The sequence below is a fragment of the Kwoniella newhampshirensis genome, assembly GCF_039105145.1.
Source record: "Kwoniella newhampshirensis strain CBS 13917 chromosome 10 map unlocalized Ctg14, whole genome shotgun sequence".
Taxonomy (NCBI): domain Eukaryota; kingdom Fungi; phylum Basidiomycota; class Tremellomycetes; order Tremellales; family Cryptococcaceae; genus Kwoniella; species Kwoniella newhampshirensis.
This window is the reverse complement of record NW_027118344.1, coordinates 687,082-713,103: the sequence shown is the minus strand read 5'-3', so window position 1 is coordinate 713,103 and position 26,022 is coordinate 687,082. Positions and strand designations below refer to the sequence as shown.

Below are 26,022 nucleotides of genomic sequence, written 5' to 3'. Positions count from 1 at the left end.
TCATCATCGTATAGAGATGCTGTCACCTCGAGACAGTGTTCATTGAAAGACAAGACCTTCACGATTTCACGCTCCCGGCCTGCAACTCGCCCTTTCGAGTGTATCTTATTCCACCATGTCAGTACCCACACCTTCCCTCTCCCCCTCCGAGACAAACTACATCATCACCTCACTGTCCCATCCGTCCAACCCCACTCGACCCGATGCACGATCCCTCTCTCCACACGGCCTGTACAGATCAGCTACGGCGTCTTCCCACAAGCGAACGGGAGCGCGAGGGTGAATGTGGGTGGGACCGAGGTGGTGGCAGGGGTGAGATTGGAAGTGGTCGATTCGTCAGAGGAAGAAGGTGGTTGGAGGGGGAAAGTGGAAGTTGATGTGTGAGTGGGTTCGGCGAGCAATTGTGTGCTTTTGGCGAGCAATTGCCTTTGATTTTAAGAGTAGATCAACTACACGGCATCGGAAGGCTGACTGTGTTTTGGATCTCACTGCTACACAGCACTCCGCAAGCCTTCCCGACCATATCCACACAAAATTTATCTTCCATCTCCACCCATCTCTCTGCCATCCTCTCATCTCATTTCATCCCCTCATTACCTCCTCTTCCCATCCTCCCTAACCGAAAATACTTTCAACCCAACCTCCATCTCACGCTCCTCTCTTCATCCGGTTCCATACCGTCTACTCTTGTCCTCGCTTCCCGAGCAGCGTTTGCCGATCTCAAGATCCCCAAAACGAAAATCATCTCGTGGACAGGTGATGCGGACGGTGAGGGACAAGGTGATCTGAGCGGGATCAAAGCTGCGATTGCGGGTGGGGCCAAGGGGAAGGGGAAGGGGAAAGGGAAATATGTGGCGAGAGGTGGGGAAGATTGGGATCTGGATTTGGAGGATGGAAATGGGGTGGAGTATATGAAGGGAAGAGAAGGATTACCGGTCTTGGTCACTCTGAACCTTGTGAGTGGCGGACATCCACAAAGAGGATCAGTACCAAGTGAAGTGGAACTGTGCAGAGTCTTTCCGCTAACAGTGACGATAACGTCTTTTGCAGGTCCCGAACTCCCCCAACATTTTCATAGACGCTACACCTCAGGAAGAATCGGCCTGTCCGACGCGACTACAGCTTTTCTTCTCATCGACATCACCAGGACCCACAAAGCTGAAGCTCTGCGGCATGAGATTAGAAGGTCCTGAAGGTCTAGATCAAGGACGAATCAAGGGATTGTTAGTGGAGGGAGAGAAAGTCGCAGGAGAGTTGATAAAAGAGGTCAACTCGACTTTGCCCAGATGAAGACTGGCGGTGAGAGAAAGCCACGGTATGCTGCGTGGTTTTTCTCCTTTCCATTCGTTTCCGTACATTTCACATTGCATGACTAGCATGACTCCAAAAGGATCACAGTGACTACCGCACAGACCGAAAACCCAACGAAATAAGACCAGATCTACAGACATGACAACAAAAAGGAACACTGCTACACATTACTGCCTCAGAGGGACGCCACTCTATTTCTTCCCAGCTTCCATGACCAAGAAGCTCGCCGTGCCGGGCGCTCCGCCACCCAAAATCATAGCGGTTGCAGCATCTCCCACAGTCTTCCTCAGTTCTGCCCCGATCGATGGATTCAAAGCTTTATCCGCCAGCATTCTACTGAGCTCTGCATTGTGATTGATCGGTGCTCCTCTCCTGCCCCGACCCGTGACGATCAACATCGGTCTCCAGCTCTTCGCACTAGCAGACGTGGAGGTGATGGCTGAAGAAGCACACTTGAAAGCGTATTGAAGTGGTGAGGCAGACTGTGTGGACCTTAAAGAGACTCGCGACAGCGCCGAGTCGATCGATGCAGGTCGAGGAGGTGTGGTAGATGACGCGGTGTAGAACGTCCAGGCAACATTGTCGGCGGTGTCAGAGGTGAGACGTGCTTGCGTTTCAGGATATTGCTACGAAACAAAACGCCCTGTTAATAAGGAGCAATCACTCAGGATTCTTCGCATGCACTCACAGAATTGTTGCCTCCGATCGTAAGCATATTAGACTGCAATGCAGCTTGATGAATCTGTACCGACTCGCTCAGCTTGCCGCTAGCGCTTGCTTCGCTTTCGTCCTCTCCTCGCACATCGGTCTCCGCTTTCTCGACTCTCACAATCGTGGCCGTCACATGCGAGTGTCTACAGAGCTGTACAACGAATCGCAGAGCCAGTCGGTCGTCGGGACCACCGAAGAACGGCAGGAAAATGTGTTGACCTGCACCGGGAGCGAAGGTCGCTGAGCTGCCAAAACCTCGATCGACAAACAGTGCGATATCGGACGGCGATTCAGAGAAGACACGTCTCACGAAATGGGTGTACATTGGCGATCCAGCAGTTTCGGAGCCGAAAATTGTGTCGAATTGGGACAAGGAACCAGATGTACTAGTGGTGAGACCCTCTTTCTCTAGTGAGGGTTCGATCAATTCGTTCGAAGACCCCTGAACAGGTACAGTCCACGGCAAGATGACAAGTTCAGTACCAAGATCAGTCGCATAGTCCGCTACCGCCTGAGGAAACGAGTCCTGTCCCACAATCGAGATATGCGGTGTAATCTCAAGACCTCGAAGTCGGCCGAACTGCTTGAACAGTTGTAACGAGTCATCTGTGAGCAGTATTTGATCCTTCTCCGCCGACTGCATCACAGAGAAAGTTCGACCCGTCAACTCGATCAGTTTCAGAGCATCGATCTGCGGTGCCGCCAAACTAGAGCTGTTCCTGTCCTCGGCGACAGAAGGCAGTCTAGCAAGAGTATGTTGCGGGGTAGATTCAGCGGAAGCGTCCGATATATCACTTTCGAGATGACCTTTAACTTCGTGCCCGACAGCCTTTTCAGCCGACCATGGCTTCGATGTAGTAGGAGCAGGAGGTTCCAACATTTGAGTGAGGAACATAACCGCGGAGAGGTGTTCGAGTTTCTGAAGAATGACAAGGAATCTGCTTGTTTGTTCCCTTCCGCCAGACCCTCCTATCAAGAACTCAGCTCCAGCTGCATTCTTCTCCGCGTCGTTTCCTCGAGTCTTTTGTCGGGATTCACTAATTCTATCCCTGTACTTCTCTGGGTATATGGCGATGGTACAAGGGGTTGTGATGAAGGTGAGGATGATAGCCTCGACGACGAACATCGAGAAGAGTCGTTGATCGATGATCCCAGCAGAGAGACCGACGTTGAGGACGATAAGCTCAACAAGTCTAGTGGAATTATTCATCAAAAAAACATCTGGTCACAATCTCGAACCGCAACGTACCCTTTGCAGCTCATCAACATTCCGATGGCAGCACTCTCCCGTAAGGGATATCTCATAGCCATGGCGGCACCGGCACAACCAATGAATTTGCCCAAGAAAGCAACGACAATGAGGAGGATGGTGTATCCCCAAATCATGCCGGTGTCGAGAAGTCCCAGATTGGTTTGCAGTCCAGACAGGACGAAGTACTGCGATCGAGACACGGTCAATAAGATTTCGTTAGACAAATGTATTTACGTACAATCGGGAGGAAAAGCATAGTGACGAGATCATCGATTTTCTCGACCAAGGCAATGGCGAAACCACCTTCGTGAGGAATGATGAGGCCAGCAATAAAACCGCCAAAGATCGGGTGCACACCTGATTGAGGATGCATTCAGCGACGGATGTTTGTCAAGTCAAGCCGCGGTGGACTCACCAATGATACCCGTGACGAAAGCAGAAGTGAACACAATGACGAGCGTCAGGACCATCATACCTGGTGTCGGGCCATGATCGATACTGCCCGACCGCCTAGCCAGCCAAAGAAATGCTTTTTTGATGGGCCAGAGGAGGACAATCGACCATCCCACGGCACAAAGTAGTACGTATACGGCTGTTGCGCCAGACCTTGCGTTGACCAGAGCTAACGTCAAGGCAAGGAGGACCCATCCGACTACATCATTACCAACGCCTGCGGCAAGAACCATGACACCAACTCGAGTGTCGAGGAGCTTTGTGGAAGTCAAGATTCGACAGAGTACGGGGAAAGCTGTGATTGCCATAGCTACGCCAACGAAAAGGAGGAAGTGACCGAATGAGACTTTGTCGGTTTCAACGAAATTGTGATACACAGGAACCGCTACCGCAGCACCGAGACCGAAAGGAAGAATCATTCCGGCAGCTGAGACTGCCGCTGCTGCTCGACCGTTCTTCCTCATGACGCCTACATCCACTTCAAGTCCAACAAGGAAGAGGAACAAGATCAACCCAATGTTGGATACGAGGTTGAGATAGGTAAGCGAGGGTTGGGGGAAAATATGTTGAGTGAAGCGAGGAATTCTACCCATGACTGTTGGACCGAGAATGATACCGCCAACGACCTCGGCGATGACCTTGGGTTGCTTGATGAATGAGAAGCCCCATCCGAGGCCTTGAGTGAAAGCGATGATGATGACGAGCTGAGTGATGTATAAAGTCAGTGCGAGGCAGTGTAATAGAACGGCAAGTTGGCCTACTTGAATAATGAACAGGGTGATCGGCTGGACACAGAAGGAGGAGTTAGTAAGTGTCGCTGTTTTCGTCGAGCATATATACTTACGTTACTAGGGTCGACATGAGTGGGGTTGTCTCCGGATAGCACGCTAGACTGCAAAGCGACAGATGAGAGGTCAGCGATCTACTTGCATGTCTGCAACACGCGTTGCACAGCACTCACGGAGACGGATCGACCAATAATAGAGGGGATATACGAAGATTCGCCAGCGAACGTGCTGAATATGCTGGACATGATGAATGGCCACTGTTTTATGCAGAAAGGAGATACCAGTGAAAGAAGACGACAATATCGCGGGGTGCGCGATATATGTCGATTGATGTAAAGATGTCGATGTCCGTTGAGAACGGAAGATGAAACGATAAAAGGGGGATATCCTGGTCAGCACACAGTTTCACCCCCTCTTTCACTCATTAGGCACCGAACGCACAGATGATCGGGAGTCTGAACAAAGGGCTCACCTAGAGTTGATGATGCAGAGATATACGGACAGGGGCAGAGGAGATGCTATCCCAGAGACGGGAAAAGAGGTGGGTAGCGTTCGGGATCGACTACTTTGTATGAAGCAAAGAGATGATTGAACGAATAAAGGTTGTCTTGGCACCGGGCAACAAAATCAGCACATCCATTCTCACCTCTACACCACCGCTCTTCACTTGGATACTTGAGGCTTGGATACTCACTCAAAAGGGCCAGCGTCTATTCCAACTCGTAGACCGATGTAGAGCAGATTCGAGCGTGAAAGAAGGCAAGTCGGAACAGTGTCTCTTGCTTGACCTTTTAAACCTTTCTGTCTCCAATCTTTGGGTGTATGACCCCGCTCAAAGAACACTTGAACCGATTTGACCGCCTATCTGTGATTCCCGAAGGTCACCTGGTGTGCGATGCACTGATTGAGCGATCAATGTCTCGTATCTGCCAGGGTTGATCTGAATAGTGGGCGTGATCGATGAATCAGGTCGTGTTCGAGAGAGGTGATCTCTCAGTCCAGATCACAATACGCGTCGATGCTTCTACTCAAGTCTGTCACGTCAACAGTGCTTAATCAGATTGCGAGAAGGATTTGAGGCTGGCCAGACGTGACACTCGTGATCGAATAAGAGGAGTGGTGAGAAAAGTGGAGGGGATGCAAAAAAGAATGAACCTGGTGGCGACAAGAGTTGACTTTTCGTTGAGCTTTTATTGTCGTTGTTGTTGTTGTTGATGATGATGCGACGCGCGGGGTGATTCTTCTAATTGATCTATTGATGAGACGTGATGCAGACTGGATGTATGGTTTGGATAGATCTGAACTGAAATGCTTTGCGGGAAAAGAGCGAAACGCATCCGAGGAGAGGTGGTGAGTGATGGTGATGCTGGATGCTGACGGGTGGGTAGCAGCGAGAGGACGGTGCTCGGTGGGGCAACAACCGTGGACTCGATGGATTATAATAATAATGAGATTTACAATCTCAGGGTGAATTTCAAATGAATCGGAATCAGAAAACTCTATTCCTTCGGAGAAGCAACTACAATAACAACAAGGAAAAACTGCCCAATCGGTGCCAAGACAAAGCATGAGATCAAGCGTGTATCATCACAGAATTCGAAGCTCCGTCCTTCCGTGTCGAGTCTTGTTTCTCGTGGGTGATCACCTCGAAGCCGCTGGAGACCGTTTTCTGAACAGTGACTATGTGATCGTCATTGAACCGATGCCCCACTTCCTCTGTGGTTTGTATGGCAAGCGCTATAACGTAGCTCGACAGGTGGCAGATACGGCCTGTTCTGCTGGGGATGCCCGCTATTATCATCGATGATTATGGGATCATATCGCCCGTTGATCCTATTCTGCCCTGTTCTGATTGATGACCGCACTGCAGGGTATCGCAGACAATTCTACCTCTTACACCGAGATGTACAAGCTACACAGCGCCCTGCTCATCATCATGTACATCGACTGGTGCGAGTTCAACGCGCTCATTTTCGCATGACAGTTTACAGTCGCCGTGCGTCAACACAGCAGAAGACCTCCACTTGTGCACTCAGGCACGGGCACGATACATTTCGGTTTCTTCACTATCACAGAATTCTTTCCTATGCACCTCTTCATTCACACCCTTTGACATACTCTGGCATCACCCATGACGTATCAACCACCATTCAAGAGGGATCCAGGCCCGTCTTCAGTCAAACAGACCCATTTCCTCCCTCTCCCTCCTTCTACTCATGACTTGCCTCCACCTCCAGCCTATCATCTCCCTGCGCTCATCACGACCTATTCCCATCTCCCCGACAGGTCTATAAGCCACGATGATACGTCGATGACATATTATCGACCAGCTCCAATCGGATGTGATCTGAGCTACGGCTTTGAGAGGAGGACAGAGAGAGACGAGGAAGTGGACGAACATCTTGATGGACTTTGCGAGTCTCTGGAGAAGGTTGAAAGGGAGGGTCAAGGGAAAGGAGAGAGGCGAGGCGGCGTGATCACTTGGAGAGGAATGATAACGAGGTGAGAAGCGATGGTATCTTTCATGGATGTGATGACTCAAGCCCTCCCTGCTTTTCACCACTGTGCCAGTCGCTGCACAATAGCTGACACTCTTTCAGAATCATGACGGCGCCATTCGAAGATAGAGACGGGTGGCAGATGACTGCTATCGCTCTGGACGGATCTGTTTACTTAGAGCTGTACGATCCTTCCGAGGCTAGAGCGAGAAAGTGCGTCAAAGCGAAGACCTCCATAAGCGTAGCGACTGACGCGAGGTCCACATTCTGGTAGACGCCAACAAGAATCCTCTTGGGCGCTGCAATCTTATATGGGCTATGCCTTCGAGTCATTCTCGACGGTTTCAAGGGATCACACGGACGAGGAGAACGCAGTGAAAGGGTGGGGAGGCGATGTTAATACGAACGTCCAGGTGAGCTCATGTTCGAGTCACGACACTTCAATTGGTGCGGTGCAAGCTGACAACAGGCTTAGTGGTGCAAGTGCGTTCGTTGTTAGGCTCGAAGACTAATTTCACTGGAGGATACTGACCTTGTTCAGCGTGATCCGTTCTGCTATCGGAGAAATACCCCTTTGCCTTGGAGGAGAAGTCGATTGTGTTCGTTGTATGTCATTTGTTCGCTCTTTGTTCACCTTGCTCGCTATATAGGCTGAATTGGGTCCTCTTCCATATACAGCCGAGATCGGGTCATCTTATCCTGGACTATCCGAGACGATGGAACTCAAGACGAACAAAATCATCGAAAACGAGAGACAGGATGCTGTGTTTCACAAGTGAGTACGGGCTCAATTCACACCAGGTCCAAGGGACGTTGGAGCTAAGCTGGTCGGTCTGAAGAAAACTGCTTAAACACTGGGCACAGAGCTGGTTATTGGGAGTGCCGGTTAGTGATCTATACTTCCGGGCGTAAATACTGGATCCGCTCCACACTTGAAATGGGCATGGGCATATTGAGATCCACGGCTCACCTACAGTATCGTGCAGGAAATACAAGTGGGTTTTCGAGATGACGCTGGCATTTTGAGATCACAGAAGAGATTTGAGACGGAGTCTATCCCAAGATTGTGAGTGCATGCAGCGTTTTTCAATCTTTGACGCTGGACTCAAATTGATACATCGACGTAGCATTGCTGCCCTCCCAAATCCGCCGTGGTCCACTCCGCCCGCGCTGCATTTTCTCCACGCTGTTCTCTCCTTGGTCACCACACATGTGCTTCCCACGGACCCTCTCGTCACTCAACCGGAAGTCCGGTCAAGTGTTCAGGACAAGCTGCCCCCCGCTACAGTCTGGCGCCTTTCCTTTGTACCAAGACGTGGGGTCGAACTGTATAAGATCGGTGAAGTGGGTGTAGACGAGACGGATCGATGGGGAGGCGTCCTGAAAGAGGATTATGTCAGATGGAGATTAGGTCAAATATGACACCAGTCGCTTAATTGATCGAACGATGATCGTCATCCACCTGCGGGTCGATCAGGACGTCGTCCTTGATGATTGATTCAAGTGGTACCAAAGGAGAGGTCCTTTCAGGTCCCTTTTGTTCCGTGATGCGACGTGTAAGAGAGTCTGATGCTAAGGAGGTCATGTACTGATGAAACAGTTTACCTCTTGATACCGAGGGCTGGCAGCGAGCTCATCCGTGATCGTTTGCTTTTGACAATTGCCCAACAAATCTCAAGTCTGGTTCTACTCATTTCTGATCTGACTTGCTAGCGCAAACAACATTTGGACCTTCGTAAAAGCCAACAAAACGGCACGTTAGCTTGGCGAGATACGATACATACGAAATTTGGAGTTCCTGCACACTGACTTGACGATTTACATCTGAATCACGTCCAACGACTAAACTATCCTTAGAGTGTCACTTCATTCCTTGCACAGGACCACGGACACTGTCTCCTAGACAGCCAATCTACTGTCCGACCCACCTGATCAAACATCGGACAGTCGCCGCTTATCCACCGACATGGGCCCCCTTGACGACAACGAGAGCAGCACCGTCCCGCCTACTGCAGCTGGTCCTTCATCCGCCATTGCAACCGACCACACCTCGTCCAAACCCAGCCCTACACTTTCTGCCTCTTCAACTGAAAGTTCTCCCTCTCCCAAACTGAAGCCGGACACTGATGAACAAGTCAAGTCCACTTCAGTCACACAGTCGTCCATGACGACGGGGGTGACGCCTTCTTCTGGCGTGGGGACGAGCGTTAAAGATACGATTGGGAGTTGTGTGGATCAAGGGTTCGAGTCGGGACCTTGTAAGGCTGGGAGGAGTGCGCATGAGGGAGCGATCATTGGTGGTGAGTGTTGCGCGATTGCTTCACCGTTCTTCATTCCACCAAGACAGATGAGAACTAGCTTGTCGTCTTCTCGTCCCCCAAATGTGAGAACGTAAATTAGAAACGACCTTCTTCGCTATCTCATGGCTGCCGACATCTTCTCTATACTCTCGATTCTCCCCCTTGCTTTGGAGACAAGCTGATGCTGATCGGTCCACAACCTCACCTCCTTGCTCACCCCTCTACCATCATTGTCTCGCCAACGTGCGTGGACACTGCCAACTGTCCCACTGGTTTCGTCCAGAAGGAGCCATTGCTGGAGTCGTGATGATCGGTCTCCTCATCTGGCTCACGGTCAAGCGATGTAAGAAAAAGGGAAAGAAGGAAGGGTATCTAGAAGGTCAGCTGGGAAGACAGTCGATGATTGGGACTGGATTGAGCAGGCCCGGTATAGTATGACATGTCACGTTCGAATGAGAAATTATGTAGAATGACTCGGTGTGTAGAAAGGAGAAGTATCGGGGGTATGGTGGGGGAATGACCGTCTCTTACTCTAGGATCACAAGGTCACGAGATGGTCGAGAGCAAGCCAATCAAAAGTTGTCAGCCTATGATATGTTGTAGCAGTGCCAGCAAGTGCATCAATGCATTGTTATAAGTTATATGAAATCTGACGGCCCTCGACGGATGCCATACAGTACCAAGATCCTCTCGTTCGAGGAAGCCCGTATGCTTTGGGCATTACGAGTCTAAACGACAACTTGCTACGATAGCGCCTATCAAACGACGCACCTCTGAAGGGAGCAGCGCGGCGATCTCGAATGTCAGCATCCTAACTGACACAGACGTCTGGTAGCTCGCTCCCAACGAGTCCATATATGGATGGATGCAATACCTGGTTGTTGGCGCTGTCACCGCCACTACTCTATCATTGGCCGGGAGACAACGGCCTGCAACCGGAATCTGATCCGCTCGGTTACGTTACCACTACGAATAAAAGTCCGAGAGATAACTTAGGTCATTTCATGCACGACTCGGCTCGTTATCTTCGTATTCGACTCGTCGTTTTGCATAAATATATACATCTCTTTGTGCGACTCTCTTCGATCTTGGCAATCATACTTGTAAGACTGACTGCCGTCCGTCTGCTTCCTATACCCCGCACTGCTGTTTTTCTTTCTCACAGAGCTTCGCACGGACCGGTAGCGAATTGTCACGGTGCTTCCTGGCTTGTCGCATTTCCCCTCTTGACCCTCCACTATGCAAGCGGACACAATCACCGAACCACCTCGACCCGATGGCGAGCTCAACGGTCACGCGAACGGGGACGCGCCGTCCAAAAGCAGAGTCTACGATCCTAAATACTTTTTGAGCGACAGGGCTAAAGTCGCAGAGATTGATGGGAGTGAGTTGGACTTGATGCTCGTTGACTATGGCTCTGTGTTCAACACTGATCTATATACGTCATGTCTAGTCAGAGGATTGATGGCTGTCGAGGGACCTGGTGTCGTTTCTTTCGTAAGCTATCTGCCCTATGAACTGTCAGGATCTCAGCTCACCCGTCAATTTCCCCCACTAACAGCTGTACGTCTACCGGCCCAACCTCCGAGACAATCCTGCTTTCATCTTCACCTACTGCCCTCCTTCGACATTCAGACTGACCACCTCCCCTTCCTCTCACCCCTGCTCCTGACTCTGACTGTGCCCATGCATCTCGTACAGCGCTGGCCGACCCAACCCCACCACATTCCCTTTTCATCAGTCACACTCACCATCAAACCTCCCCTTGTCGACGCTACCGCATCCCCCGTCCCAATCACCATCGATGGCGAAGATCTGGATACAGCATTGCAATATGGGCCTTCGGCTGGTCTTCCGAAACTCCGAGATTGGCTGGAGGGACTGCAGAGTCGTGTACATAAGCGAGGAAGAGGGAACTGGACAATCAGCTTAGGGAGTGGAAGTCAGGATCTGATGTTCAAGGTGCGTTCATCGTCCATCGTGCATCTGCACCTCCTTGTTGGGTCGGAACAGGTACAAGACAATGGGTGGATGAGAGGATGCTGATGCTCCTTTGATGTGATCGCAGGGATTCATGTCTCTGCTCAACCCCGGCGACCCGGTTTTGCTCGAAACACCTCTCTATGCCGGTGCTCTCCCGGCTCTTAGACAGCTCGACGCGGAATTGATCGGTATGTCATGCAATTCAGTCTCTAACAGAACATTCCCAGCTTCCAATTGACATCGCATATACCTACAGAGGTCGACGTTGACGACCAAGGTCTCTCCCCCGACAATCTTGAGAGGATTTTGAGCACCTGGCCCGAAGGAAAGAAGCGACCTCGTATCATTTAGTGAGCGCCATCCAAAGAGCATGACTCCGGTACAAGTGCTCATCTGGACGCATGTTCCAGCACTTCTCCTGTCGGTACCAATCCCTCTGGCTGTTCTGCACCAAGAGAGAGAAAACTCGCCGTGCTCGAGGTATGCAAGAAATACGACGTCTTGATCTTCGAAGGTCGGTTTGACACGATTTCTGATACCTGATGACATTCGGAGCTGACGAGCTACTATCTTCCTCAGATGACCCATACTGTAAGCTGGCACTTGCATGCAATTTACGGAGGCATGCTGATCAAGTGCAGACTACCTCGCCGAGCAACTCATACCCAGTTACTTTGAGCTAGAAACACAGGTCTATCCCGAAGGTGGTCATGTGCTGCGATTCGATTCTTTCAGTAAATTGCTTTCCGCTGGATTGAGGCTTGTGAGTCCACCTATCATGCCTGTTGGGGCTGGTCCGTACTGAGACGCCTTGTGCATAGGGTTTCGCTACTGGACCCAAGGAGATCCTTCACGCCATCGACGTATGCACCGCAGGTGCCAACTTGCACACCAGTTCAGTGTCTCAAGCAGTCGTCTTGGCTCTGTTGCAGCACTGTACGTGCATTGCTGTGTTGGATGTGTGGCTGATGACTATTCCACTCCAGGGGGTCTCGAAGGATTTCTCAGCCACGGTCATGGCGTCGCTTCCCTCTATGCTCAACGGAGAGCCGAATTCGAGGCCATCGCCCACAAACACCTCGACGGTCTCGCCACTTGGGTTCCACCTGTCGCGGGCATGTTCCTCTGGGTAGACATGAGCCCTGCGGGTATCAAGGACAGCTACGATCTGATCAGACACGAGGCGCTTGCCAAGGGCGTGCTGGGAGTTCCCGGTATGACGTGAGTATACGTGAAGGTCTCGCTGCTGATTCTACCAGTCGCTGACGGATGAGGCCTTTCTAGTTTCTATCCCAATGGAAGGAAGAGCCCTCACGTCAGATTGTCGTTCTCTATCGTCGATCTGGTAGAGGACACTGAGTTGGGTTTCTCAAGATTGGCAGATGCGATCAGGGAGAAGAGGAAGGCTTTGGGACTGGAGTGAGCGTCTGTGCTGAAACAGAAACACATGATTAGGGCCCGCAAGGTGGCCGAAGATAATGAATACATTGGAGGACGAGCGTTCTTGTCGTTACAGTATGAGATGGATAGATGCGATTAGAGGACCCACCCAAGTGCCACGTTGTTCCATGTCCTGAATCACCGATGTAACACCGATTTATGTGACCGGTGGTATATCTCTTATATGTCATTGTGATTTTCACTGTGCGTGTGTGTTTTTCTCTGCTCGTGCTGTTCTCACTCGGTCACAGAGATCTGATCCTCATCGCGACCTGATCAGAAAGAGTGGAGGACGTCCACCTGTATCTCTTCTCTGACACGACCATGTCCTCTTCTCAACCTATATCATCATCAACACCAATCGATAACACTCTGATCCCATCCTCTGGCCCTACCAGCGGTGATATCGCTCTCACGACTGAGCACGATGTCCTTCCTTCTCCTCAACGACCGGTCGTCAAGAAGGAGGGGGACGATAATGCCTCACCTCTTCCTCCTGCTCAAAATAAGTCGACCGCATCAACGATCCCGACGCCGTTCCCCGGTCATGTGGACGCTCAGCCGGGTTCGAGTACAGGATGGGAGAAGGAGTCGGTGGTCAAGAAGAGGAAATGGAGCATGATGGGTTATGACGAGGGAGAGATGGGTTGGTTGATGGGGGAATGTACGAGGTGAGTCGGGTCGGGTAAAATCAAAGGGGAAGCAAAGATGATACGAGAGGGTCACACGTTTCCGAATGGAAGCTTGACTTCGTATGCTGATATATCTTGATCTCACATAGTTTGACTCTCGCCTTGTTACTCGATCAAACCGCGACACTCTATCCTCCACAACCCACAGCGTTCTCTTCATACGAAGATGCCGTTGACAGATTACTGCCGTACCACGTCTGGCAGATACATGACGAGGAGTTAGAAGGGTGGAAGAAAGGTGATGAAGAAGCGGGTGAGCAAACGTTCCATGATATGGATGGGTAAGGGTAGTGGAACTCGGACTGATACCTGTCCTGCACATAGAGCTGAAAGAAGCCGAAGAGCTGGTGGGCAGGATAAGAGGGATCAAAGATCGTTTCACAAAGGCTCGACGGAAAGAAGATGATGTGAGTGGTGTGTCCTTGTCTTTCCTTGATGTCCTTCCCACTTGTTCAATTGCACCTCCTGTGATCGACACCCTTTCCCTCTTGACTGCTTCGGACACCCTCCTCCACTGTCGCTTCATTGTAACTCGCGAATGACCTTGTTACCAAATGTCGTTTGTAACTGACCTCGCTCACTCAAATCACCAGCATCCTTCACCGGTCCCACCCCTGATATCAATTCTAAATTCATCCACTTCCATCGTCCGAGAAGAGCTTTCGGCACTTCAAGCGACACTGCGACACCTCCGTGCAGAATATACGGTCATAGAGAACGAGCAGAAACGAATACAAGACGAGAAGCGACGCCTGGAAGAGGAGAAAAGGAGGGCAGAAGAACAGAAGAGGAAAGAGCTGCTGGAAGAGGAGGAAAGGAAAAGAGTGGCCAAGATGGCGACAGAAGCTGCGAAAGTCGTTGTTCCACCTCCTGCGCCAAAATCGACATCGACACCAACGCCTACAGCCCCAGTCCCATCACCCAGACCTGCACCCGCAACGCCTCCTCCTACTTCTGCTCCCCCTTCGACGCCAGTCTCCAATGCAGACCGAGGACGACCCAGAGGACGACCACGAGGAAGAGGAAGAGGTGGTCTGAGAGAAAGTGTGATAACGCATACGACAGGACAGGGTCCCGCTCATCCTGCTGGACAGAGTAATTCGAGCGCTGCACCCACGGTGAATACTGCCACACATAATCTTCCATCTCGTACATCTCTGCCAGCCGCCTCGACATCGATTGGAGTACCCACACCACCTACGCAGAATGGTCAGAATGGCGCTACACCTGTGACGCCAGGTACTGTTCCAAGTACCGGTGCCGCAGCAGCTCAAGGACCAGTCAACATCACAGTCAATGTGTGAGTATTTTCTTGCCAACTATAGATCTTGTTTTATGACCGACTCTAACCCCCCACCTTATCCTTCACAGCTCCCTCATTCCGCAGCTAGTTGCACTCGGACTGCTCGTCGTTCCTGCCAATCCGACAGCCCCCAAAACTCCCGCGACGGTGGTACGAACGTCCGAAGACAAGAAGAGCGTAGTGTTGTCCATGTGAGTGATCCCGTGCTGTGACTGAAAGACAAGGCTGATGGTCGGCCGGCCTGAAATGCAGAAATCTCTCAGCATGCTCAAAGAATCAGTTGTTGGGTTTGGCAAAGGTCTTGAACGTCAGTACGAAGCCTGCGGGAGCGCCAGCTGCAGGAGCTAGTGGAGCGAATGCGAACAAGTAGACGGCTCAGAATCGAGATCAGAGTCCAGGATGTTTGACACAATCCAATGTCTCAGACATCTATGAGGGTTCCGTGTATCGATGTAGATGTAGTTGTGTGTATCAAATGAGGGCGGGGTTCTGGCGATTAGCGGAGGCAGGCTCTTCCTGCCCAGCCTATGTATTGCAGCCCACATTGTATTCATATTGCCATGCGACGCCATGCACCTACGCTACCATGTGTGACATGGACGTCTGCCATACATGGTCCTTCGCAGCTACCTAACGGGATCTGCTCCCAGACAGTTTACCTTTGAAATGCGATGCAATGCATATGCAAACCATGATACATTCCCACGGTGATACCATATATTTCGGTAACTCGAGCTGTCTCGTTCAATCCATGTCCATATTTATTATTTCGGAATATCCTCGTTCCAGTCTTTGCTTGATCTGTTCATACATTGATTGTGTTGAGATCAGAATCGTGCTCAACCATTCAATTCACGATGCCGTCCATCACCAAAGCCGTGCAGAACGCTACTGGGAGTGCGGTACGAGGCGGACTGCAACCGAAGATGTTCTCAGCCGGTCAAGTTGGTGAGTAGGACCCGCTCTGTGCCTTCGAATCGTCTTGGAGCGCGATACGTCCTCGACTGTCGAGAGATTGGCAAGTGTATGGCCACGAGCGAAGAGAGAAGCGGAGCACTGGACCACTTTGGAGGAATCGCTCCCCTCATCCCGTCACTTGTGATACTGCGGTACAAGTCAAGTACTGACGATTGGCATGGCTCACACATCGCTAGACCGCATGCCGTCGAAGCAGAAGCCGACTTGCTTGATATTGAGAGACGTTCCGAGGATGGCGTTACCGACCGATGTGTTGAGAGCGTTGAGGGATGTGGGGGCCGTCGATGAGTCGTTCGGGGTATCTTCGAGTGAGTGGAGAGTCGGGATTCTTCACTTCCCTTCTCGTAACGCAAGTCGTGGGTTCTGGTCTGTCTCCAATGCGGACAGCCAGCTCGGAAGGACCTGTTCGGAAGGGACGCCGATCATCATCCGATACGTGCGCTGACCGTGTCTAACGTTTCGTTGCGAACAGTCACCAGCCCTCCGCCCTCATTACCTCGTACACCTTCGCTCACACGTACATGGCACCTATCGACTCGATCCCCTGCCCACTGTACCTCAATCTACCAACATCTTTCTTCCCGACCCCCATTCTCTTCCAATCCTCCTACCCGTTCCATCCCTTCTTCTTCTTCTGCTTCTGCTTCGACATCAAACGCTGTACCTCCCTCATCATTCGTCCAATATACCGACTCCAACGCCACCCAATGGATCTCATCGCTCATCTCCCGCGCGATGGACGAATCCAACCTCCGCGCGGAGAAAAGGGGCGAGTTGGCCGTCGAGAAGACGTTCACGACGGAATGGGTGATGAAGCCCGGCTTTGGCGGGAGGAGGGTCGTCATCAAGGGTCTACCGGGCGGCGTCAGCTACGAGGATGTGAAGCGGTTGGGGAAGGATTGTGGCGTCGTGGATGGGCAAGATGCTTGTAAGAGATTGCCACCGTGAGTAGTCGAGTTGTGGGGTTTCGGTCGGGGTTCGTGTCGGGTGTCGTCAATCCAATCATCACACCCAGTTGATTCTCGATTCTCGTGAATAACTTCCGTGCTCATTTCGATCGTTCACTCAAGTTGTTCACTTGATCACTGATCACTGACTGACTGACTGACTGTGCAATCATGCCTTCCCCTCCCTCCATCACACATGCCCCTCTTTGTCCTTTCGCACCTCTACCTCGCAATCCCCGCGTACAAGTGCCATGCTAATCCCCCTTCCCCTCCTCGGGTCCCCGTAGATCCAAGTTCTCCCTCGTATCCACATTCTGTCTGACCACCAACACGGTCGCCGACGCACACAGACTCGCTCGTAAAGTCCATATGAAATGGTACAAATCGGTGCTTCACGGTGAAAAGTATTTGATGCGAGCGCAGGTGGTCTATTAGCTAGCTAGCTAGATAGATAGATAGATAGCTCGTTCGCTGGCTGGCTGGTTCACGATCGTCTCTAGACGAGAATGGGGACGGAGCGCAGACGTCGAGGTGATGACGAGTGAATATCGAAAAGGAAGATACACAAATAATATCTCGATCCAGTCATATTCCCCTGAAACGATTCACAACAAGTATACATATGCATTTCACACACAGTACACCCATCCCATCCCATCCCATCCCCGATGTTCATGTCAAGAATCACAGACAGCTACATATTCTCAAGTTACACCTGCGTCGTCAACAACTAACCTCTCCACGGCCTATTTGGTCTACGTCTTTCCCCTAGGCCTCTTCTTCAATTTGACCTTTCCACCTCCAAATTCCATCTGCTTGATCTCCAGGATCTTCTGGGCATTGAAATCGTTACCGAGCCATCTGACCAAGATCAGAGGTCTAGGTGCTTGTCCTGCGTTCTTATCGTCTTCTTCTTGCATGACTTGAGGTAAGGGTCGATGTATGTCAGGATGAAGACCGACTGTGTCATACGTCAGCTCTCGGGTCAGGTCGTAGCTCATCAAGATATTGAAAACTGCAAGAGACGCTGAGCGCTCACCAGGTCGGGCCTTGATACACTCGATGAATTCCGGATGTCGAGTAAGATATTCTTCCACATGGACAAAAGCCCTTTTTCGGATCAAGATATCCGCAAATCTCTCCCTGACAAGTGGTATGTATCCCTAGGTGACGTACAACGGATGAGGACCCTTGCACGTCGACAACGATGATGGTGGACTCACCCCGGATACACTCCACAAATGTTGACACGGCGGCAACAGATCCGGCTCCACGCCTTCTCGGTCTGCCTTTGCTTTTCTCTCGGCGTTGATACCGTGTTGCAGACTCTGCACTTTGGTGATCATCTCCCCGACAGACAGAGCCGTGCTGTCCTCCCCATCTGTGCCTTCGAATGGGATGAAGGTGGAAATGAGGAGAGAGCCATCTGACATGGTAGACCTGTCAGCATAATAGCTCGATCCATCTGGCTCAGATCCTGCTGACTCACTTTGCATGTCCCATTCACCTCCCCACATTCCGATCAATTCGGAACCAGCCGGTATCACCATGTTGGCTGCGATGTTAGGACATCTCGTGAGTCTCGGCCGCTTGGGTCGTCCGAAATCACACTCACTCCGTTTCACATTGGCGAGAACAGTGCTCAGGTCAGAATCGTCATTCTCCTCTGCTTGTTTTGTCCATTCTTCCTCCAGATCGACAGTTCGAACGCTTCGACGTGGTTTGGAATGCGCCCACTGATCACACCAAATTGGTCAGCAATGGGCATTGACGGTGAAAAGCGCACGTAAAAACCCACGATAAGCGACAAAAGCCTCCTGAAGCGCTTTGGATCCAACTCGTCTGCCCGTATCATAGCTTCCCTAGACGGCCAATTTCGCGTGACCATATCGTCCACATCGGCATAATCGCGCAATGGGTTAGATAGATGTGGTGGTAGGTCGACCCTATGACCACACAAGTCAGCCTACTTTCTGGCGGAACCACCGAAGAAGAGTAAGCTCACTCTAGCATTTCTGGAACGGCTAGTCGCGACAATGTCTTCTCGTTCCACAAAGCTTTGCATCGCGTGAGGACTTCCTTCAACTGCTCTGGAGTGAAGTCGGTGGGAGTTACATGAACTCCTAATTCACGGGTACGATCACCGAGCCTACGCAGCATCAGCAACATTTCTACTGAATGTGAAATGTACATACCTCGTGTGAGACAGACTGCACGTCTTTCGACCTGGATGAAACACCTGCTTCATACGCCATTTCCCAATTCCCACTCGAGGCCCACCGCCTCCACCACACTACAACGGGTCAGTATCGCCTCTGAATTCAGATCGCCCACAGATACACTCACGTCTGTACATCTACAGAAGTAGCTTGTCAGCTTCGTGCCTTGACGTATTCGATCACTCGCTAGCTCACCTTTGATATTTGCTTTCGCACGAGGTGCAGATGATCTCAGCCATATACGCTATCGATTCTCTCTCCTTTCCGCCCAAAATCTGACCTGATCCAATGATCCTCTGACAGACATCACACCAGCACCTCCTGTCTTTGACTTTCGCCTCTTCATCGTCGATCTCCATGGACGCTCTCATCCTTTTCCTCGTCTCCACGGTCCCTATCGACGTCCCCGCCACATTCTGATCGGGTAAAGTGGAAGGTTGAGAGACTGGCACACAGTTGGAACATCTGAGATTGACGAGAATCGGATCGGGTAGTTGTGATTTCGGTGCACGGATCATGACTTTGGCCAGAGGTGTAGAACACTTGAGACAATTGCCGTTCTGTTCGACCACGATCTTCTTCTCTGCAGCTCTCTTGGCCTTCTTCGTTGGGGGTTGCTGTTGCGACGATACACTTTCATTTGGGGACGGGCTCCGTCGTCGGGTAGGAGAAGATTGTGGTGGAAGGCCTGTCGTCATGAGTTCGGGCTTGACCCCCCGAGGTAAGCCAGTTGAGGGATCGACAGACGAGTAAGACATTGGTAGGGTCGGGTTTCGGTTTGCCGTCGCATAATCGGTAGAAGCCAGTGGCATTGAATTGCTATCGAGGGAAGACCCGTCTCCAAGATCGGGTAGCCAGGAGAGTAGAGTATTCATATTGTCGCTTTGAAGCATCGCTTCGAGATCAAATGGTGACATGGCGGTTTGACCACCGCCGAAGAAGTTTTGTAGATGGTCGAACTGAGGATTGGAAGGTCCGGCCATATCGTGAGGGTGATTGTAGGAGAAAGGATCGACCGTCGTTGGAGCTGTGGTGTTGACAGGTGCTTGTATATGGATCTCTCCCTGAGCTGTATTTTGAGGCAGTGTGTGACCTGGTCCTAGACCGTGTCCGAACCCGAAATTGTGTCCATTGCCTCCCGTGCCAGGTGTAGACGAAGGTCCAGGTGCATTTCCAGAATCTCTCCTTCCCACCTCGTCAGTCCTGTGCCTTCCACTCGATCCAGATACGGCTGTCCCATTCCCGATCCCATGTCCGGTCCCGTTCCCAAGATCCTGGTTGTTGGCCGAGAGCTCTGTCGGATCCGATCTTACCGCTGCTCCAGTCTTCAGTCTCATCAATTCCAGTTCTGCTTCCTTCTCCTTCCTCCTAGCTTCTGCGATTTGCAGTTCCAACGACCGGGTCTTCAACCGGATCATCTCGGTCCACAAGGCGTTCTTGGTCGGATCGTCCGTGTTGGTTGGCATCTCAGCCAAGAACGCATTGATGGGATCTGCCGAGATATCTCTCTGTGTCGACATCGGCATTGCGATTGGGTGTGTCGAAGCAGAAGAAGCTGACGAAGGTACATGAGATCGTTGATGATGAGTCGAGGTCGATTGCTGCGATGGTGATGAAGGGGATGGGGATTGTCGAAACGAAGTATGTGGCGTTTGTTCGAACTGGTCCTGATGTTGTTGACGTTCTCGTCGCCTGGTCTCGTTTGGTGTTGTGTAATTCAACTCATCCGGGACTGGGACCTGACCCAACTTGAAATTAGCTGGTCTGGCACCTGGGACAGGAAACGATCCTCTCATCGCTCGTGTCCAAGGATCGTCCGAAGTGGGTCCATTGGCCGACCGTTGATGTCTCTCGACCTCCTCAGGCGTCATGGCTCTCTGCTCGAGTGAGACAGGGACACCAGCTGGTCGTTGTTGCTCCATCTGCATGGGGAATGCAAAGGTGGAAGCGAGATCCATTGCAGGCCGCTGAGCTTGGTTGTCGGTGCCATGTTGATGATCACCCTTCGGTTGATTTGGTGGGTCAGTGAATCTTCGTAGACAGGTAGGAACCAGCTCACCTGTTGGGTATTTTGCTGTTGCATGTCAAGAGATGGTCTTTTGCTCTGGAGACTCCATGAGGTATTCGTGTTCACTCTATATTGCTCTGTCACTGTCACTGATGAATAGGTGAAAAGATGAATCAAGAAGGGGAATCATCAATCCATTCGGTCTGTTTCGGAAATCTAGTCGCCCCAACCGTGGTAACCGTGAATCCACGTGAGTCCTCTTTCAGGCCTGCCCCAAAACAGACACTAGTGCTTATTGCAACCTTTCATCTCCTTCTGATCTACAACTCCCAGCTCGATACATCGATAAAGCAACTAGACATCGCATGAGATGGCATGGCATGCCCCATCATGCATTGCCTTCCTCCTCTACTTCATTGGGTGAACGACCGCTGCTGCCTCTGCATCCTCAATTGAGCGTCATCACAACACCCCTCACCGAGCATCCAGATTCGACGAAAACTCATGTCGAATACAGAGTGTACAATTACCGACGTCTTGCGTCTGGCGGGATCGTCAGAGGGGATGGATGGAGCGTTGTGGATGCTCTGGTCATCGGAGGGCTCTTGTTCCCAGCATGGAAGTGGAGACTGGATTGGGGTAATTTGTGGGGTGATAGAAACCTTTGGAGGATGGACCGAACATATGTAAGTGGACGACGAGTTGGCTAGGACGTCGTCGCTGATGGTGTGCATACAGATGACAATCATACCCTGCATATTGGCGCTTACGATGTACATGTACTGGAAATGCAACACGGTCCTCTATGGTGGGTGCGATTCTGCCTAGCTTCGACTATATATACACGGCCTGCTGTTCACGGCTGATACTCTTTCCAAGACTCCATCACGCCTCTACCTGCTGTGGGCATTCAGCTTAGCACGGTGAAAGGGATCTCCATTCCGACCATAAGTCTGCGTAGATCCAATATACCACGTCGGATCCTACTCCCCCTTTCGACATCAACCAAATTTGTCCTTGTCTCCGAAATATCCACGATAACCATCCATCAAGGGTTAACCCGTTTCCGAGTCGAGTATTACATGGCGATAGTCAAAAAACGAGGCGAGGGTGTTATTGTCGCTTTAGAAGTGAGTCGCTCGTCGAGTTATTTGGTGTTGCATACATTCTGTGTTCTGCATCGGTTCTCCTTCCTGACGATCAATCATTTTTGCAGAACACACGCCCGCCGCAAGCTGTCCTACGCGAAGTGTACCATGACGTGAGGGAACTTATGTTTATCGAGTCCGGCGATATGAAGGAGGATCATCCGCATGTGCGGTGACAGGCGCAGAGTGTTCGGTCGATCTGCAAGGAGACAGTTATCAATACCCTCGGTTACCGAAACGGAAGCCTCGCGGCACTCACCTGTGAATTTCATGCACCGCATCGTCCAACTGCTTCGAGACGTTATACCCCAAAAACACCGAGGTCCTGTTCTTAATCCCGAACCTGCACTTCTCCTCTCCTTTCGGGGCCGGGGCCGGGGCCACGACGATCGCTAGGTTTTTCGCGATTGTATCGACTGGGAAAGCATATCTGTCGACGTGCCTGGCTCCCAGACCACCTCCATATACGGATATCGTGAAATGTCGTAATTTTGTCAACCTCCTTGTGATCTCTTCCGCTTGGACAACTCCTATCTCGGTCACAGGAACGAGGTCAGATCGTCTCCCTTGCGTTGTGATGGAAATCGAGATTGGAATCTCGATCGAGACGAGGTTGGGGAAATGCTCGACGATAGCCTTCAACGCCCTCGAGAAAGACAACAGGTCGAATATCGAATATCCTCTTTGATCCAGATGAAGGACTTCCAGATTTTCTCCTTTACCTCCGTCACCAGCCCATTGACAGAACGTTTCGAAAGTTTCAATAGTGAACGAGTCGATGTCAGTAGCTCTCACTTTTGTGATGTCGAGATGGCCCGGATGTCTATATCTGATCAGTCTCGCCAAGTCCGACAGGGCGAAGGGGTTACTCCCCGCATCGAACGAACATATTCTAGCGTGTCGCCGGTCCGGATCCGTCAGATAGTTGATGTATTGACTGATCGCGACCTCGTGTCGGTCTGCTTCATTGAAACCCGTGAGGAAACCAAAGCCGAAACCTGGCCGTTCAGGAGGGGAATCAAGGACCACATCGATGTAATGTTCGATCCAGTATTCTCCACTTTCGCAAACAGGCGGTTCCAATTGGTCGAGATCTGTTTCTGGTTCGAACACCCACTCAGTTCGAAGATGAACCACTATCCAATTCTCACTTGTGCCCTCTTCAATACTACCAGTCTTGATCGATTCGACGTTCATCTTCCATAGATTGTCGAAAGTCGATTTCCAAGAACTGATAGTCAGATGAGGGAGATATTCCAGTCGTCTGGTAGCTGTTCGAAGATTGGGGAAATCGTCCAATAAAGCAGAGATCAGGGCGAATTGTGTGGTGGGATCGGAATCGAGAGTGGGGTCGGTGACAATCACTTCTCGTATCGCATGGACGTAGATACGGCCACGGGGCTGTGATTCGTCCAATATCCAAGCACATCAGTTGTCACTTTCATTCATCCAACAGATCATTTCGAATGACAGATACATTGTAAGGGCTCACATTCCACAAGTCGAGGGTAGCTTTGACAATATCATAATGGACCGACTGCCATATGAGAGCTGCGACTGAGGGAAAGAAGGACTGTTTCAAGGTCAACAGTCTGCGTAGATCCCTCCTCTCCATATGTCCGAAGATGAGGGACATGAGCTCAGGAGTCTCGTAGACCCTTCTTGCGCTGTTCATCATTATTTCGAACCTTCTGTTGATTGTGATGCACTGATCGAGGTAAGGAAAGAGCCATGAAATGTGAAAGCGGATACTTGATGAGAAGGCAATATGAGCGAAGGTGAGGTGGTTTCATCGACGATACCTGATCGTCTAGCGCCGTACAAAGCATACAGTAAGCCGTCCCGCCGCCTCCTTTCAGGCGTAGTTTTGCGTCTTCGATCAGGTGGAAAGGAAGATGAGAGGGGGTTGAGTGAAAGGGAAGCAAGCATCTATCCTTTGGGTGTGATAAACAGTGACCGGTATCCGGGTGGCAACATGTGGACAAACGATAAGGAGATGATGACGACACAACATAGCCTGTTGTTGTTGTAAGTTATTTGAACCGTTCACTGTACATATAATAATAGTGGACATGTAGATATGGATGCAGCATTGCTACTGGAGAGCCATATCTGCCTGTTGTATAATTTACACATGAAACGCCTGTCGCTACTCCTTGCTCTGTATGCTTCATGCCACAAACTCACGACGACACTAACTGAACTTCCATCGGTTCCCACAGTTCTGCCAAAACGCAGGTCGTCAGCGTATGTTTTGATCGAGGTAGCGGTAAACTGCCGACTCACTGTACATCTGCATGACGGCGATCGACACGAAGGCGAATGTTAGTGAAAATCATCAAGAGTCTAAATTGAAATACATACGTGACGAAAGTCTGGTTGACATAGACTCATAAGCTTTATTGTTCACAGTGGGAATACTCCAGCTGACTCACGGTCATAGGCTCATCCGCACTTCTTGTTTGCATCTGATAATAAGTACATTTCCTCTGTTGACATCGTCCACACTTGAACGCGTCCGTCTCTGCTTGTGTCTCTCCGACAGCTTTCGCCTTGAACAGGTTGTCACTTGCGATCTTCTCTTTCAGAGCTCGAACACTTTCCGACGCCATCTCCTACGCAGCGAGTCGGTGATCAGTTTGTCCTCAAAAAGCACGGAACCCGACAGGTGCCGTCCCTCGTATCAAGTACGCATCAGCCTGACTCACATCCTTGGACATATTGGCGACCTTCTCGGTGCTGATGTACCCCAACACAATCTCGTTCCTCAGAGCCGGATTGCCCTTATCCTTCAGATTCAGGAATAGGGATCGCATCTCTATGAGCATCGGCAATCCATCAGCGCTCGTTGACCGATGTTGTGTTCACGACGGCACAACTCACTCGCACGATAATCATTACCTGTTGAAAAGTTCATAGCTTTATATGCTGCTCGTTCTATGCCAACCGCTCGTTCGCTGAGTATCTTCTTTTCTGTGATCAAAATCGCAACAGATATTAGCCCCAAGTCCTACTATATACATTTGGCGATGCGGGACCATACTCAAACATCTAAAGCATCACTCACGAGCCGTACTATCCCCTGCCAACGCATCGTAGATCATGACCACACATTTATCTCTGACGCTATCCGCTGCTCCGTCTTCATCGCTAGCATCGGCTCGTAATGAGTCGGCTATACCGTCAGCCTTGGCCGTTCGAGGGGTTGTTCGTGATGAATCGATAGTGGAGAGAGGTTGGCGCGGAGGCGGTGATAAGGAAGAGCCTGCTGTGGGTTTGACATCGGGTGTTGAGGCCGAGGTCGATCCAGCTGCAGCGGGTGGAGTTGGGGCAGCAGGGGAGGCGCCGGTAGACGACCCTGTGGCGATAAAAAAACAAATCCGGTCACTCCAGCGCTTCCTTGAACACAGCGGATCTCAAAGTGAAACTACTTACCCTCTGCCTTGACACGCTTCGCTGCACCGTCCTCCTTCTTCACCTCTTCCCCATCTGTTCTCTTTCTTTTCTTCTTGTTCTCATCAATGACCTCTCGCCACGACTTGACAATCTCTTTAGCCAAGGCACCGACTGCTGCAGACGCATGATTTCGCAGCTTGGCGATTGCCACTCCTGCTTTTGACGACTGAACATAGCAAATCGCATCAGCTGTACAAGTCGCGCAGATCGAGGCACCTGGTAACTCACACGAAGGAGATCTTCCGTAGGTTCGACTTCTGCCTGGAGCTGTTTCAACAGACTCGTCACTTCCTGTAATAGCAGCGATCTCATCATCAGCAGACAGTCTCTAGAAAATGGCACGAGTGCTCCGGATCAGTCTGATAGGGCGATATGCGAGTGTCAGTCAGACACATCAGAGCGACCTACATCTGTCTTCCCCGCTTGATTAGCTTCATTTAGCTGCTTCACTGAAGCGGTAAGAGCTGCCGCGTCCATTTCGTCGGCAGGGTAATCCTTCTTTAGAAGAACGCCAAGCTACCGATCCTCGTTGACG

At 50.9% G+C, this 26,022-nt stretch overlaps 10 protein-coding genes across 10 annotated transcripts; 6 read left to right on the top strand and 4 right to left on the bottom strand.

The window, feature by feature from the left end:
- Positions 1-115: 115 nt before the first annotated feature.
- On the top strand, positions 116-1,290 carry IAR55_006958 (uncharacterized protein; the record flags this gene model as incomplete). Its single annotated transcript, XM_066950036.1, has 4 exons — positions 116-174; positions 243-380; positions 500-956; positions 1,051-1,290. 4 exons carry the CDS (start codon positions 116-118, stop codon positions 1,288-1,290), a joined length of 894 nt encoding a protein of 297 aa, XP_066799728.1.
- Positions 1,291-1,502: 212 nt separating this feature from the next.
- IAR55_006957 (uncharacterized protein) lies at positions 1,503-4,760 on the bottom strand (the record flags this gene model as incomplete). Its single annotated transcript, XM_066950035.1, has 7 exons — positions 1,503-1,937; positions 2,000-3,215; positions 3,272-3,459; positions 3,513-3,631; positions 3,690-4,512; positions 4,572-4,619; positions 4,689-4,760. 7 exons carry the CDS (start codon positions 4,758-4,760, stop codon positions 1,503-1,505), a joined length of 2,901 nt encoding a protein of 966 aa, XP_066799727.1.
- Positions 4,761-6,646: 1,886 nt separating this feature from the next.
- Positions 6,647-8,435, top strand: IAR55_006956 (uncharacterized protein; the record flags this gene model as incomplete). The annotated part of the gene is made up of 9 exons (XM_066950034.1): positions 6,647-7,017; positions 7,116-7,226; positions 7,288-7,426; positions 7,489-7,496; positions 7,555-7,619; positions 7,692-7,788; positions 7,853-7,898; positions 8,000-8,079; positions 8,141-8,435. The coding sequence occupies 9 exons, from the start codon at positions 6,647-6,649 to the stop codon at positions 8,433-8,435; spliced, it is 1,212 nt and encodes a 403-aa protein (XP_066799726.1).
- A 544-nt stretch (positions 8,436-8,979) lies between these two features.
- IAR55_006955 (uncharacterized protein) lies at positions 8,980-9,751 on the top strand (the record flags this gene model as incomplete). Its single annotated transcript, XM_066950033.1, has 2 exons — positions 8,980-9,313; positions 9,597-9,751. 2 exons carry the CDS (start codon positions 8,980-8,982, stop codon positions 9,749-9,751), a joined length of 489 nt encoding a protein of 162 aa, XP_066799725.1.
- An 801-nt stretch (positions 9,752-10,552) lies between these two features.
- On the top strand, positions 10,553-12,719 carry IAR55_006954 (kynurenine/alpha-aminoadipate aminotransferase, mitochondrial; the record flags this gene model as incomplete). Its single annotated transcript, XM_066950032.1, has 11 exons — positions 10,553-10,697; positions 10,767-10,876; positions 11,015-11,275; positions 11,382-11,484; positions 11,553-11,646; positions 11,707-11,810; positions 11,876-11,887; positions 11,938-12,059; positions 12,118-12,232; positions 12,283-12,517; positions 12,581-12,719. The coding sequence occupies 11 exons, from the start codon at positions 10,553-10,555 to the stop codon at positions 12,717-12,719; spliced, it is 1,440 nt and encodes a 479-aa protein (XP_066799724.1).
- Positions 12,720-13,060: 341 nt separating this feature from the next.
- On the top strand, positions 13,061-15,101 carry IAR55_006953 (uncharacterized protein; the record flags this gene model as incomplete). Its single annotated transcript, XM_066950031.1, has 6 exons — positions 13,061-13,407; positions 13,518-13,681; positions 13,753-13,835; positions 14,022-14,728; positions 14,800-14,922; positions 14,984-15,101. The coding sequence occupies 6 exons, from the start codon at positions 13,061-13,063 to the stop codon at positions 15,099-15,101; spliced, it is 1,542 nt and encodes a 513-aa protein (XP_066799723.1).
- A 487-nt stretch (positions 15,102-15,588) lies between these two features.
- On the top strand, positions 15,589-17,091 carry IAR55_006952 (uncharacterized protein; the record flags this gene model as incomplete). The annotated part of the gene is made up of 4 exons (XM_066950030.1): positions 15,589-15,679; positions 15,886-16,017; positions 16,182-16,653; positions 16,944-17,091. The coding sequence occupies 4 exons, from the start codon at positions 15,589-15,591 to the stop codon at positions 17,089-17,091; spliced, it is 843 nt and encodes a 280-aa protein (XP_066799722.1).
- A 320-nt stretch (positions 17,092-17,411) lies between these two features.
- On the bottom strand, positions 17,412-20,958 carry IAR55_006951 (uncharacterized protein; the record flags this gene model as incomplete). Its single annotated transcript, XM_066950029.1, has 11 exons — positions 17,412-17,617; positions 17,696-17,819; positions 17,880-18,082; positions 18,146-18,211; positions 18,272-18,392; positions 18,455-18,602; positions 18,662-18,805; positions 18,852-18,949; positions 19,003-19,012; positions 19,071-20,878; positions 20,935-20,958. The coding sequence occupies 11 exons, from the start codon at positions 20,956-20,958 to the stop codon at positions 17,412-17,414; spliced, it is 2,952 nt and encodes a 983-aa protein (XP_066799721.1).
- Positions 20,959-22,160: 1,202 nt separating this feature from the next.
- On the bottom strand, positions 22,161-23,709 carry IAR55_006950 (uncharacterized protein; the record flags this gene model as incomplete). Its single annotated transcript, XM_066950028.1, has 3 exons — positions 22,161-22,230; positions 22,291-23,432; positions 23,524-23,709. The coding sequence occupies 3 exons, from the start codon at positions 23,707-23,709 to the stop codon at positions 22,161-22,163; spliced, it is 1,398 nt and encodes a 465-aa protein (XP_066799720.1).
- A 516-nt stretch (positions 23,710-24,225) lies between these two features.
- Positions 24,226-25,964, bottom strand: IAR55_006949 (transcription elongation factor S-II; the record flags this gene model as incomplete). The annotated part of the gene is made up of 10 exons (XM_066950027.1): positions 24,226-24,255; positions 24,318-24,324; positions 24,396-24,406; positions 24,467-24,646; positions 24,740-24,849; positions 24,915-25,004; positions 25,099-25,389; positions 25,467-25,653; positions 25,716-25,778; positions 25,896-25,964. 10 exons carry the CDS (start codon positions 25,962-25,964, stop codon positions 24,226-24,228), a joined length of 1,038 nt encoding a protein of 345 aa, XP_066799719.1.
- Positions 25,965-26,022: the final 58 nt, after the last annotated feature.